Source organism: Hibiscus syriacus, unplaced genomic scaffold (assembly GCF_006381635.1).
Source record: "Hibiscus syriacus cultivar Baekdansim isolate YM2019G1 unplaced genomic scaffold, ASM638163v2 tig00110403_pilon, whole genome shotgun sequence".
Classification (NCBI taxonomy): Eukaryota; Viridiplantae; Streptophyta; class Magnoliopsida; order Malvales; family Malvaceae; genus Hibiscus; species Hibiscus syriacus.
In genome coordinates, this window is record NW_024062723.1 from 297,098 (window position 1) to 312,308 (window position 15,211).

At 34.7% G+C, this 15,211-nt stretch overlaps 2 protein-coding genes and 2 pseudogenes across 2 annotated transcripts; 3 read left to right on the forward strand and 1 right to left on the reverse strand.

Moving 5' to 3' along the window:
• Positions 1–400: 400 nt before the first annotated feature.
• LOC120123835 lies at positions 401–5,537 on the reverse strand (annotated as a pseudogene).
• Positions 5,538–9,234: 3,697 nt separating this feature from the next.
• LOC120123867 lies at positions 9,235–11,310 on the forward strand. The gene is made up of 4 exons (XM_039142675.1): positions 9,235–9,938; positions 10,821–10,938; positions 11,033–11,062; positions 11,237–11,310. The coding sequence occupies exons 1-3, from the start codon at positions 9,274–9,276 to the stop codon at positions 11,057–11,059; spliced, it is 810 nt and encodes a 269-aa protein (XP_038998606.1). The 5' UTR covers positions 9,235–9,273; the 3' UTR covers positions 11,060–11,062; positions 11,237–11,310.
• Positions 11,311–11,516: 206 nt separating this feature from the next.
• On the forward strand, positions 11,517–15,114 carry LOC120123869 (annotated as a pseudogene).
• On the forward strand, positions 11,813–12,655 carry LOC120123868 (rust resistance kinase Lr10-like). The gene has a single exon (XM_039142676.1). The coding sequence runs from the start codon at positions 11,817–11,819 to the stop codon at positions 12,531–12,533; it is 717 nt and encodes a 238-aa protein (XP_038998607.1). The 5' UTR covers positions 11,813–11,816; the 3' UTR covers positions 12,534–12,655.
• Positions 15,115–15,211: the final 97 nt, after the last annotated feature.

The window sequence follows — 15,211 nt, forward strand, 5'->3', positions numbered from 1 at the left end:
AAATGAAAATCGCAACAAGAGAATGAAAATCGCAACGTGGAAATGACTATCGCAACGCGAAATTAAAATCGCAACGAGAGAATCGCAACGCGAAATGAAAATCGCAATACGATTTTGGTTTCGCGTTGCGATTTTCATTTTGCGTTGCGATTCTCTCGTTGCGATTTTCATTTCTCTCGTTGCGATAATCATTTTCGTGTTGCGATTTTCATTTTCATGTTGCGATTTTAAGTTTAGAAACTATTCTTCTTCTGCAAATTGAAACTTTAATGGATTGCATTACTTCAACCAAAAGACAAAACAAAGACAAATACTAACTTCACAGGGTTAAAGACTAAACAATTTAGCAGTATTGGTAGTAATCGAATGAATTTAATAAGAAAAATTATCATCAATTTCAATATGAAAAACCTAAAATAATACAAAAATTCCAAAATAAAAATAATTAAAAAAACTAACCCTCGGATATTGATTTTCCATTTCTGAATGATTGTGAGGGATTTCTGACCGTGAATGGTTGTGAGGAATTTCGCCGGAGATGGGGACGGAAATCTTCGGAGATGGGGACGGATTTCGCCGTAGAGAGTGAGAGATGGAGATGGGATTGAGTTGTGATTTTTTTTTAGGTTTTAGGTTATGAGTTGCGATTACGGGATATACTGTGGACGGTTCAGTGTTCCGATAATTAATATTCGTGTTTGGAATTTGAAAATAAAATATGCGTAGCGATTATAATGGCGCTTTAAAAATCGCGTTACGATTTACGGATACGCGTTACGATTTTACGTATTGTCGTTACGATTTACGGATACGCATTGCGATTTACGTATTCTCGTTGCGATTTACAGATACACGTTGCAATTTACGTATTCTCGTTGCGATTTACGGATACGCGTTACGATTTTACGGATACTCGTTGCGATAGTCAGAATCGCGTTGCGATTTATATGTTCGCATTGCGATTTTCATATTCGCGTTGCGATTTTGTTGGTCATTTTGGCAAATTTAAAAAAAATTAGTTAAAATCGTATATTATAAGACATTTTTGGTCACTGAGGTTATTTTCTCTTAAAACTATTTCATTCAACACAAGGATATAGTTCATCATGTACAAACTGTTTTCATTTTGGCAGTTTACGCAGATTGGGTTTGTATAACAAAGATGAGAAAATCAAACATGGAGATTTTTACAAGAAACAGGTCTATATATGTATTCTTATCCACCTAAAACTCTAAATTACTGTACCATGGCACTGTTCTTCAAAATTCGGACGTCTTTGTTAGTTTATCTTGGATATAATAGCTGTTGAACCTAAACTTTAGGAGTGTCTTCTACCTTTTTTCTCACATTCCAAGTTTCCTTCAGAAGGATTTGGCTTTGGGATTGGCTCGTTAGTTCCATTACCGAGCTTAACGGGACTGGTGACCCCATCGTCGTCGTCTATTTCGCTATGGCCTTCAACGGTCATTTCTTCTACTTGCCCCTTGCCATTTGTTTCAGGGTTCAATTGGTTGTTTGAATCTGCTAGAATGGCATGCTCCTGAGCATCATGTGGATCATCATTGCCACTGGAGCTGGATATGCGATTGGAACGGACTGCAATTCTCTTGACTCCGGGAGATGACGAAGAATCATCGTCGTCGTCATCAGAGTTGGATTTTATTGGATACTCTTGTTCTTCCACAGCTGATAGATTGCCAGATTTTTTTGACCCTTTACGAGAAAGAACATGCCTTATGCTACGAGCGGAGTTCCCGACATGTTTTAGGAAACTCTTTGCCGTATCTTTCATTTTTCTAGGGCTTTCTGCACTGCTTCCCCCAGGACTCGAGCTTCCCTCATTCGAGGTCTTATCAGCTGAAAGATTGTCATCAACTACAAATTTCACCATAACATCCTTGTCATTTACAGCTCTGAGGTTTTCATGGGGAGAAGGAAGCGCATCTTCGAGGCTGCCTGAGTAACCCTCACTTTTGGTACTCCTCTGAAATACAGAACCGATCTTACGTAAACCCTGCTTAACCCTGTTGACTCGATTCTTTGAAGGATTTTCTTCTGAACTGCTGTCATCACTTTTAATGGATCCGGATAAATGGTGTACTTCTTCGAAGACGTAGGGGAGAATGTACCGTTATCAGCATCTTTAGCTGCAAAGGAGATTTGTATATCTTCCTCGTTTAATGCTTCTGCATCAACTGCATCATCATTTTCCTGTGTAAACCCGTTCACAGATTCAGTTTCAGTTTCTCTGCAGATTTTAGCTCATAATAATAATTTCATGCAAGATTGCAAATCAAAACTTTCCGAATTTTACTCATCAACCAGTGGTAATGTAATAGATTACCTTATCGTTATCTTCAAGCACGGTTATCGCGAGATGCAGTCTGCCCATTTTAATATTTCGAAGAGGCAACCACATGTCATGTCTCTGGCCACCCCGTAGCTCAGTAACACTTACCGAGCAATTACTGTAAACACGGCAAAATCAGTACGCCATATCAGACCGATAAACAAGTTATAAGTAACGAAAAGAAATTTTGCTCGAAGATTTTAACATGACCGCACAATATGGTTATTTTAGAGATTCAGAGACGAACCCAAGGGTATCATCAAATAAACGGTCTTTGTCCCGAACTTCTATGACCATCACATTAGGTGTCTCCCAAGAAATGATAGGGATCATATACTCCTCGTGCCACTTCGGGGACAAAGTTCTCTTGTGCGTCTTAGTCTTGAATCTATAAGGGCCAAGTGTCCCCTTCACGTATGGATCAGCCAGTCCTGAAAATTTATATCCAGTCAATGACCTTGAAACCGGGTATTGCGTGATGGAAAGATTAAGCAACTGAATCTAAACTAACCATTTAAATCTGATGGTTTCATATCAGATGCTTCAATAACTTCGACCTTGGCATGAGCAATTGGTTGCTTCTCATCAACAGAAAACCAGTTTTCTGTGATATAAAATCAACAATAAGGTGAAATATCAACTCGTATGAAAATAGTTAACCGATGATAAGTTATGACCTCGGAATGAGCTACAAGTAAAACGTAAGAATAATGAAACATGGGAAAATAATGACCGAATTACCTGAACTGGGTGAAGCAAACTTCTCGACATCAACAACCAGCATATTAGGCTGAAAACAAACAAATATTTAGAGCTAAAGTTCGATCGTAAGATGGAACATTGTAGGGCAACAGAGTAAAGAAAAACTAACCTCAACAAGAGTCTGCTCAAATGCTATCGAGAGAAGTTTATCCTATCCAAGCAAACAAGCATACACAATAAGTTTAGGAGAACGGATGAGATGATAAAGTAGAAGTTAGATTTGTTCAGGAAAAAGTCATTACAAGCCATCCAGCAATCCCTGGAAGTTCTGTAACATCAAGTCCATGCGTAAAGATAGGTTTCACGGTCATTTGGAAGTATGGAGGTTCAGCAAAGCATACTCGCAGACGGCCAAGGAAAGGCCACTTCCGGATAAACTTCACCCCAATCAAAACCTGCAAGACAGAGTAAACGACAATTAATTAGCTAAGCCAATAAAATAAGTATTTGTAGAGGGGCAGGATGCGTAAAATAGCTAATACTTTAGCAACTGATGCAAATTCCTCCGCAGCACTACTGCTTAGGAGAGACAAACTCTTTTCACGTGCACCGTAACAAATACTATAAAAATGTAACCGGTTCATTTTTATCAGTACCTTTCCTTCAACATGCATGCCTGTTACATGCATCTTTGCCCACATACCGCCCAATCTTTTCCTTAATTTCACAGCAAGAATTGCACTCATGTCATCTGCAGTGAGAAAATTCATTACCAACTCCAGTACCTGCAATCGGAAAATAAAACTTATATCATCCAAAAAATTGAAATGAGAAATCAATGCAACTATAATTTTATGTCGGGAAGAGGGGGGTTAAGAAGAACACATACCAAGTGGTCATCATCAGAGGATTCGCGAAGAACTCTCATATCCGTGAACAAAGGAGGTGATCTTCCCAAATATAAGTGTTGAACCACGGCCTTTTTCTGCAAGTACAGCAATATCATCATCAGATACTCACAAAGTGGATAAGAACATAATTATCCGCTGGCCATCGCAAGTAAACACGGGAGTAAGTGCAAGTGTTGAGACTGTTATTCTTCAATTAGACTGCTACACATATTTGTTCATGCCATGAGAATCACAGAATACAGAATTTGAAACCAAAAAAGAAGCATAAATTGTTCATAACTCCCGCGCTAAATCGGACATTTCACTGAGTCGGAATCTTCATGTGATAACTTTACGGGGAGAGTCAATAAAACAGAAGTACCAATAAAGCACACTTCTTACAGCAGTCCAAGGTTTGTACTTATCCAAGAACCAAGGTATGATAGGAAGCAGAATCTTCTGTGATGTAATCTGTTCCATGCAAATAGGCCATATCTTTTCAACAGCATGGTTTAGCCACCGAACAGATTCGGAATCCGAAAGCACCTGATCATGAATTAAAAGGCCAACAAAAGCATTAAAAGTATAAACTTTACCAGATCAAAATCATGAATCTAAATCTTGAATCTACCTACACATGCATCACAAAGAGAATAAAACCTAAAGTTGCAAAGCAGATGCTTCTTCTTCTTTCCAAAAAGGGGGTTTTCATAAAGAAGTTGTTTCTAAACATTTTCTCAACACCCAAAAGACTTAAATTGACTAGAAAAAGAAACCGTTTGAACCAAATAAAGAAAGGAAAAACCTCCATTAAAGAAGAAGAAAAGATCTGCTAAAGTAATCAGAACTACCCAGAAGGAAAAATCCATCCAGGATGACAGATAACTAATACAATTACAATCAGAATAAATCTATATTTTCAATTACTCAACAAGTAAAGCAAAAAAAAGGAAATAAATTGAGATTCACCCTTCTCCTAAAGTTTTGCCTTTTTTCCTCGAACTCCAATTTCTTCCTCAATTTCGTCACATACCTTTCATGAACCTTCGATCAACAAAGAAATGAAAAAATAAATTAAAAGAAAAACTAATCTTTGACCAAGTTCAAAAATAGACAAAAGATTCAATTTTTTTCTTCTTCGAAAGAAGATGAATGAATTACCAAATAGAGGTAAATGAGAGAGACGAAATAAGCAACAGGATGGCAAAGATTATGGTGAGAAAGCATCCAAAGCAGCATCATTCAATTTTTTTCTTCTTCGAAAGAAGATGAATGAATTACCAAATAGAGGTAAATGAGAGAGACGAAATAAGCAACAGGATGGCAAAGATTATGGTGAGAAAGCATCCAAAGCAGCATCAAAACTAACCCGACATGAAGCATTATTGAAACCTCCATTAAACCCATTTCTAAAAACACAAAGAAAACCCCACTTCAATAAAAATCACTACTTTTCAGACTTTATTTTTTCCATACCCCAAATCACTATCATCAAGGAAAAAAAAAGAAGAAATGAACTTTCATGGAGAATTTATTAGGAAAAAACAAGGGAATCTGAATCCAACCTCTTGTAATTCAAAGGGTGTGTTCTTTGTCTGAATTGAATGCGCAATCCAAACGGAATGACGGTTATATATTAACTGTAAGCGACTTCCTTTTTTTTACAATTATAAAAAATGATTAACTAATTAATTACAAATAAAAAATAGTTTTGAGTAAGCAAAATTGGCTTCCGATTGGGAAATGAAATGTTAAAGTGTTCTCCTTGGGGAAAATATCTTGAGGTAATATTTTATTGGATAAATAGTTGACAGATTGACTGCAAACTTTTTTTAATTGAATGTTAAAATTAATCTTTAAAACTTGATTGAGTAATATAATTTAAATTCTTATTTTTTAAATATTTTAATTTTTGACATTTTAATTCTAGGGATAAATTACGTATTTAGTATTTAAACTATCAGTTTTGATATATTTTAATACCTAAACTTTTAATTTTTTTCAAAATCATACCTAACATTTAATTTTTGTTTCATTTTTATACCCATGTTTAAAAACTTAGTGCATTCAGTACTTAAACTATCAGTTTTGGTCTATTTTAGTATCTATGGTGTTCGAACCCGGGTATTAAGGAATAACAATAATTCATTTACCACGGAGACCACTCGGAAATAACAATTAAAACAATTTTTTAAATAATAATTTTAATACTTCATCTAATATATCAACTAATAATTCAATTCTATATTATAAATAAAATAATCAGAAAATTCCATAGAGTATATGAATATTTTAACAATTAAGAATATCATAAAAAGGATAATTTTACCTTAAAATACACTTAGTTTGAGATGATGAAACATTGTAAGCAGTTTTTGACCATTTTAGCTTAATTAATGTATATAAGATTTCAATGTTTTTGTTGAATAAACATTGGATTATTATTATTATTATTATTATTAATATTATTATTATTATATCCATTCTATTGTTTGGCCAAAAAAGAAGAATTCAGTTCGGCTTTCATTCATGTGTAAGCAGACTCTTCACCCATTTAGTGAAAGCTAAGACTTCATTTTCAAAAAGCCTATTACCAAATAGTACACTTAATTTACTATAATTAAGAATTGATGGACTATCATTAACTATATTACAAAATACAATTATGAAAAAATATGATCATTACCTTTACTTAATTGGTGAGATCATTTGTCTTTGAATCTTAATATTAATTATTGATAAAGTATATTATGTTAACATCATGGTTTTCAAAACCAAACCGGTCAGCGAATCGATCGTGCTACTGATTCATTGGTTCAACCTGTCAGACCGGTCGAAAGAACCAGACGACTTCATAATTATTTAAAAAAATTAAATAAAAATACAAAAAACATTTAATAAAAAACTAAAAATATCCCCACAACTATAATACTTTAATACAATACCAAAATTCCATCATTCATTACTTGATTTACTTTTAATAAAAATCTCCAAACATTACACATTAAAACTAAAACAAAAGTTGATTAAACTTCAAAATAAAAATTTTAACTTTTTTAATTTTTATTGATGGTCGATTCTTAGCGGTTCCGATCCAGTTCGGTTCACAGCCGGTTCAGCGGTTCCTTGCAGTTCACTAAGGTTAGAATGAATCGGACCTGACAACGGTTCCCGGTTGAACCGGTGAATCCGATCCGGTTTTCAAAACATGGGTTAACATGATATTTTAATTATCAAAATTTTCAAATGATTATAAAATCATCATTAAATTGTTATTAATTATTTTATAATGATTTAATAAATATAATAATTATTTTATAATCTCATAAATTTTAATAAATAAAAATATCCTAATATAATTTAATGATTATTTATATACTTAATTATTTCATGCTCTTAAGTCTTTATCCAAGTGGATGCCTATGTGTTTCGTAATAAATTGCCTGATGTCTCTCGTTCAGTGTATTTCTCGTCTTTTGACTGGCAGCTTTGATTGCATGCCACGTTTATATGCTACGGGTTCCAACATTTGTATAATTGTTTGGACAAGTGTTTTTTTTATTAAATTATATTAACGAACATTAATATTTAAGTAATATTCTATAAATAATAATTTGAACAATTTTTTTTATTAACGAACATTTAAACATGTTTTTTCATAAAATAGTTTATGTTAAAAAAAGTTGATAGTAATATTTTTTAAGGATAATTCATTTATCGAAGCTTTATCAATAAACATATTGTCAAATACAGATTGAACAAATACAGTTGTGACTATAAAAAATAACATATAACAATGATCGCTTAGAGATAGTCTATAAACAAAATCATTAACAAGTGAAGCAACGACGTACAAAAATTGAACACACCAACGGCTCCGAGCATCAAACATAGAGGAGAGAAACTTGAAGAAAAGTCAAAATAGTCAACAGAAAAGGCGATCTCCCCTTAACAGCAATATCATCCAGTACCTTTATGCTAATCAACAAATCGTCTCGAACAAACAAACAGAAGAACCATGCATCGGGAAAGCAATAACCATGTATTCAGGTAAAATAAAAAAAAAGAAGAAAATCAAATAAAAAAATGTACCGATAGTTCATAAATATCGGTAACCATGATACCTTTTACTAGAGAAAGGGTCAAAATTTTTATTATAGTAAATACGAGAAAACATAACTAAAATTGATAGGGTGCACGAAATGATTTAGTTTGTAGCAAAATAATTGTAAATCAGTTTACCATAGACTCTTCTTCACTTTGTGACTTTGAGAATTCAATTAAAAAATCGTTTTCTTAGCGAACCAAATTTCAACAAAGAAACCATGAGGAAGCTACACAGCAAGAAACAAAGACTTGAATAATATGGCAACCAATTAAAATTAGTTACTGAAATGATTTGAGTACCCTAATTATAATTCTACTTAGATTTTTGGAGTATATTACTACATGTATATGGAGATGGTAATATACGTGTCCACCTTGAAATCTAATTTTTTTAATATTAGTTATTAATTTTACTGATGGCGTACATTCTGAAATTTTATTTATGTTTATCTTATACGAAAAAAATTATATTATTAATATATATGTATTTATCCTGAAAAATATTTCTAGATCCGCCGTTAATTACAATACTACTAGTTCTCTTCTCTTCATTAAGCATATTATCTAAATTATCAGTTTTAATTTGTTTTAACATCTAAAACTTAATTTAAAAAAAATCATACATAACATTTAGTTTTTATTTCATTTTAGTATATTGTTGTTAAAAATTTAACGGATAGACTCGTCGTCTATCGCGTCTATAGTCATTGGCTATCACATCTGTTGGCCGGTAAAGCCAAACTTTTAATCTCCTTCTTCAACCATCTGATGGGGATGAAACTAGACTATATTGGTCGACTTGTCATTCTCTCGTGATCCATTGTTTGGATTGGTTGCTCGTCCACTGGAGATATACCTCGTCAGTCCGTCCATTAAGTTTTAACGATGTGTACTAAAAGGAAATAAAAACTAAAAATCAAGTATAATTTTAATTTTTTTTAAAAGTTTAGATATTAAAACGAATCAAAACTGATAACTTAAGTATTAAATGTGAAGGTTATGCCAAACTTTTTTTGACTAAACGGTCGCATGTTGATTTTTCGGCTCAGACAGGCTCACAATTTAAAACACCACGATGACTAGGCAAAGTCAAAGTCTTCAGTCGCCATTGATGCTTATTCTCAGGCTGATATTCTCTAATAAATTTACCTGGATTTAGTTAGATACTTGGTTGTTAACCTCCATTCCCATTGTTCTTCTTCTTCCCTACCCAAAACTTTAGCATGCCAGAATTAAAAGCAAAGCTGCCATGGTTGGGTCAGCTAATGGCCGCTTTTGCTTTAGTTGTATTTGTATTTCCTGGTGCTTGCCTCGCCAGGCATGTAAATCAGGATTGTGGGTCTGTTTCCTGTGGAAGATTGAATATCAGTTACCCACTCCGATTGAAAAACCAACCTCCTCACTGTGGTGACCGTAGGTATGAACTTGAGTGTGAGAAAAATAACCGCACCACTTTGGTTTTGAGAGAGGGGAAATTCTCAGTGGAAGACATCTCTTATGAAAATTATACGATGCGAGTGGTTGATGGGGGGCTCGACATGGATGATTGCAACTCCCTTCCTCTCACTTCCGTATATTATTCTTATTATCCTCACTGTTGCACGAAACCTATAGAGTCAGCTCTCTATATTCCAGCATCTCGTTGTAGGATCAACTCCAATGCCTCTTCCTATTTCTACTTTTTAGACGGAGGAACTCCGCTGTCTGATTTCAGTCAATCCTGCACCTTGAAAGCGGAGGTTCCAATTGGGGTTTATAGTATCTCGGGCATGTCTACGTTGGATATCTACAATAAGCTATCTCAAGGTGTTCTTCTTACATGGATGACGGAGTCCTACTTGAAGGAGTATTGCACATACACCAGCAACAAAGTTTCATTTCAAGACGTGTAAGTTTCTCCAAAGAATCTCAGTGTTCTAGTAATACATCATTAACTTTACATTTTTTGTTTAAAGCATTTGCCTCTGTCTTTTGTTTAGTTTGACTCACTTCTTTCTTTAATGTTAAAATTACAGGGTAAACTACACCATTTCTACTTAACTTTATTTCTCTCCTATTTCACTCACTATATTTTCAATTTTTTAATTTTCTCACTGAACTTTTGAATTAGTTCTGTTTTGGTCACTAAATTATCTTATTATTATTTTGGTATAATGTGGCCTTTTTTATTATTATTTAGTATAAAAATAATTTAAAATATAAAATTAAACCCAAATGGTAATCGTCTATTGTTTTTCGTCGTTGGACACCACCACCAACGGTCGTAAATGGTGATCTTTCGGTCCCAAATATCATTGGTTACTTCATCTTGATCTCCCGAGTCTGAATACGACCTCTACTTTATCAAAACACGCTCTGAATCCGGTCAAAAGTGAGAAAATTGAAATGCCAATGGTCATAGATGGCTACTGATTCCAAAAGTCGAAAGTAATCAACGGTGACGAAAAGAGGCGGTTATTTTAAATCTTTTTAAGTTATTTTAAATTATTTTTATATATATATAAAAATGCAATGAAATAATAATAATAAGTAATTTGTAGTGACCAAAACAAGAATAATTTGAAATTTTAATGATTAAATTAAAAATTAAGTACAGTGAGTGAAATAGGAGAGAGAGCAAAGTTCAATAGTGAATGGTGTAGTTACCCAAATTATATCCATTTGCTGCCTCTTACCTTTTATTATTGTTGTGTCATTATGTCACTCAGATATTGTCTATTTTGTTGGATTTTTTTTTAGTAATTTACACTAATATTTAAATGTAATCTAGGTTACATACTTGCAAGCCTTCCCACAAGCCTTGCTATATGCCTTGGAAAACTATGTGGAGCTTCGTGCATTACTTGTTCAATGGCCCCATATACTCCCATATATCTATCCAAACCACCGTATGTTCAATTGGCAGAATTCATCGTTATTGATCAATTTACACTTGCTTCCTCATATTGAAATAAATTTCTTTTTAATGGCATTATTCTGCAGTTGCTCGCGTTTTATGTGTTGGAGTAACAGGTAAATTAGCTTTACTTCTGCTATATTCACATAATGGGTAACTTTATTGATCATTTACCAATGCATTCAATTTTACCTTTCTTTTAAAGGAGTAGTTATCTTAGCAAGACATTTACTGTGTTGATCTCATAAAGTACTAATGTTTTCCATTATGTCTTTTTCCGTTAAAAAAAGTTGGACTCATCATGCTGAGGACCCTGCTCGGAATACTTTTTGGTTGTGCTTGTTATCTACAAGTGGAGAAGAAGTCATTTATCAGCTGATGATAAGATTGAAGAATTCCTGCAAAACCACAATTTCTCACCAATTAGATACTCCTTTAAACAAATCAGAAAAATGACAAAAAGCTTCAAAGAAAAATTAGGTGAAGGGGGCTACGGCTCCGTGTTTAAAGGAAAGCTTCGTAGTGGACATCACGTGGCAGTGAAATTGCTTGGCAAATCAAAGGGTAATGGCCAGATTTCATAAATGAAGTTGCTTCTATGGGGAGAATCCATCATGCTAATGTGGCAAAACTCGTTGGATTTTGTGTGGAGGGATCAAAGCAAGCTCTTGTATACGACTTCATGTCAAATGGATCTTGGATAAAATCATATTTACGGAAGAAATAAGAACGCTCTGGGCTGGAAAAAAGATGTTTGAGATTGTGCTTGGGTTGCTTCTATGGGGAGAATCCATCATGCTAATGTGGCAAAACTCGTTGGATTTTGTGTGGAGGGATCAAAGCAAGCTCTTGTATACGACTTCATGTCAAATGGATCTTTGGATAAAATCATATTTACGGAAGAAAATAAGAACGCTCTGGGGCTGGAAAAAGATGTTTGAGATTGTGCTTGGTGTGGCTCGAGGAATCGACTACTTGCATCAAGGGTGTGACATGCAAATCTTGCATTTTGATATCAAGCCACATAATATTCTTCTAGATGAGAACTTCAATCCAAAAATTTCAGATTTCGGTCTTGCTAAACTGTATTCAGTAGATGATAGCATTGTGTCTCTCACTGCAGCAAGGGGAACAATAGGATACATTGCTCCCGAATTGGTATACAAAAACATCGGAGGCATCTCATACAAAGCCGATGTTTATAGTTTCGGGATGTTACTAATGGAAATGGTGGGAAAGAGAAAGAATGTGAATGCATTTGCCGATCACACCAGTCAAATCTATTTTCCGTCTTGGATTTATGACCGATTGGATCGAGGAGAGGACATGGAGCTTGGAGATGCTTCTGATGATGAAAAAGTAATGGTTAGGAAGATGCTAATAACAGCCTTTTGGTGCATACAATTACTTCCCGCTGATCGTCCATCGATGAGTAAAGTCTTGAGGATGCTTGAAAACGAGGATGAGTTACTTGAAATGCCTCCAAAGCCATTTCATCAACTTCCTCTTGACACATCATCGGAGGTACACGCTGGTGAGAGCCCTAATGATGAGCCAACTACATCAATGGATTCTATTACCATATAAGCAGCAGATCAAATGTGGTTTGAGATCGGAAGCATTTTATTGCTTTGCACCTCTATATTATTTTGCATTTTATATGTACTTGTATAATGTTATATGTGGAGCATATGTACACAGATATATACTTAGAACTAAATATTGAACAAATTTGGTACTGATATTAGCTTTGAAATTTTAAGATACTGATATTAGCTTTGAAATTAAAAGCAAAGCTGCCATTGTTGGGTCAGCTAATGGCCGCTTTTGCTTTACTTGTTTTTGTATTTCCAGGTGCTTGCGTTGCTAGGCATGTAAACCAGGATTGTGGGTCTGTTTTTTGTGGGAGCTTTAATATCAGTTATCCATTCCGATTGAAAAACCGACCTCCTCAGTGTGGTGACCATAGGTATGAAGTTGAGTGTGACAAAAATAACCGCACCACTTTTGTTGGGAGAGAGGGGAAATTCTCAGTGGAAGAAATGTTATATGAGAATAATACGATGCGAGTGGTTGATGCGGGGCTGGACATGGATGATTGCAACTCCCTTCCTCTCACTTCCATATAATATTACTGTGAAACATAGTTTCTATTGTATCCTCGTAGCCTTATGTCTGTGGTGAATTGCACGACAGCTATAGAGTCAGCTGTCTATATTTCAACATCTCGTTGTAGCATCAACTCCAATGCCTCTTCCTATTTCTACTTTTTAGATCAAACAACCCGCCGTCTGATTTCAGTCAATCCTCCATTGTGGAAGCCCGGGTTCCAATTAAGGTTGATAATATCCTAGGCATGTCTACGCTGGCTATCTACACTAAGCTATCTCAAGGTCTTTGGCTTCGATGGATGTCAGTGTACGACTTCAAGGTGTCTTGCAGTAACAAACTTTCATTTCAAGACGTGTAAGTTTCTTCAAAGGATCTCTTAGTATGCTTCAGTACATCATTAACTTTAGATTTAAAATTCTATCCCTCTACTGCTTTTTACCACTTAAATACTAGGATTTTTGTGTCGATTACACGTGAATCGGATATTGTCTATCTTGTAGATTTCTTAAAATAACTTGTCGTGTAATAAACTATATATTAACGGTGGAAAGTATAGCTAAACATCAATATCGATAATGGTTTAAATTTTAGCATCATAAATTTTAACATCTATTGAGTTTTTGCATCAAACCCATCACTCTGTTTATTTGGGTGTGTTCATACTTCATATTGCAGATTGTATATAGTGCAATTCGGTTTGGGAAGATATTGGAAGAGCTTTAAACATTTCATTTTCCATGGGCCCTATCAACCCACTCGTAGTGAAATGTATAAAAGTATGGTTTACAGAGTTCATTTGCGTTATTTTTACTTATACTTTACCTCTTTTTTTCTTTAGTAATATTGATATACATATATCTCTTGTCTTTGTATTTCTACAGCAACTTATGATCACTTTGTCGAAGGGACAGGTATGCTGTTGGACTCGATTCGCATGTACACAAAAAAAAATCAAGTTCAATTACATTTACAGACTTTTTGAGAATGTAGGCAACATGTTATTGGGTATATTTCACAACTACTAATGTGCTCCAATTTGTTTTTCTTCATAGTTGGCCTAATCTTATTGAGAACTTTGGCTGGGATACTTTGTTTGCTTGCGCTTGTTGCGTATAAATGGAGGAGGAGACATCCATCATTTGATGATAAGATCGAATAGTTCCTTCAAAGACAAAACAAACTAGCGTCTGTCAGGTATTCTTTTAAACAAATCAGAAAAATAACCAGAAATTTTAAAGAAAAACTATGCGAAGGGGGTTACGATTCGGTGTTTAAAGGAAAGCTTCGTAGTGGGCATCATGTGGCCGTAAAATTACTTAACAAATCACAGAGTAATGGCCAAGATTTTCATATATGAAGTTGCCTCTATTGGGAGAATCCATCATGCTAATGTGGCAAAACTTGTTGGATTCTATGTGGAAGTATACGACTACCTCCATGTTAAATGGATCTTTGGATAAAATCATATTCACATAAGAAAATAAAAACACTCTGGGCTGGAAAAAGATGTTTGATATTGTGCTTGGTGTGGCGCGAGGAATTGACTACCTACATCGAGGGCATGACATGCAAATTTTGCATTTTTGATATCAAACCACACAATATTATCCTAGACGAGAATTTTAATCCAAAAATTTCAGATTTTGGTCTTGCTAAATTATATTCAGTAGATGTAGCATTGTGTCTCTCACAGCAGCACGGGGAACAAGAGGATATATTGCTCCTGAATTTGTAAACAAAAAGCTGGGAGGTATCTCATACAAAGCCAATGTTTATAGTTTCGGGATGTTACTAATGGAAATGGTGGGAAGGAGAAAGAATGTGAATGCATTTGCTGACCGCACCAGTAAAATCTATTTTCCATCTTGGATTTATGACCGATTGGATCAAGGTGAGGACATGGAACTTGGAGATGTTTCTGATGATGAAAAAAAACATGGTGAGGAAGATGATAATAACAGCTTTTTGGTGTGTACAATTATTACCTACAAATCGTCCATCGATGAACAAAGTGTTAAGGTTGCTTGAGGATGAGGATGAGTTACTTGAAATGCCTCCAAATCCATTCATCAACCTCCTCCGGACACACCAATGGAGACTAATGGTTGTGAGAGTTCTACTAGTGAGCCAAGTACATCAAAGGATGCTATTAC

Coding starts and splice junctions, on each gene's coding strand:
- LOC120123867 (XM_039142675.1), top strand. CDS start 9,274: ATGCCAGAATTAAAAGCAAAGCTGCCATGGTTGGGTCAGCTAATGGCC. Junction 9,939..10,820: donor AAAGTTTCATTTCAAGACGT/GTAAGTTTCTCC, acceptor AATGTAATCTAG/GTTACATACTTGCAAGCCTT. Junction 10,939..11,032: donor ATATATCTATCCAAACCACC/GTATGTTCAATT, acceptor ATTATTCTGCAG/TTGCTCGCGTTTTATGTGTT.
- LOC120123868 (XM_039142676.1), top strand. CDS start 11,817: ATGGATCTTTGGATAAAATCATATTTACGGAAGAAAATAAGAACGCTC.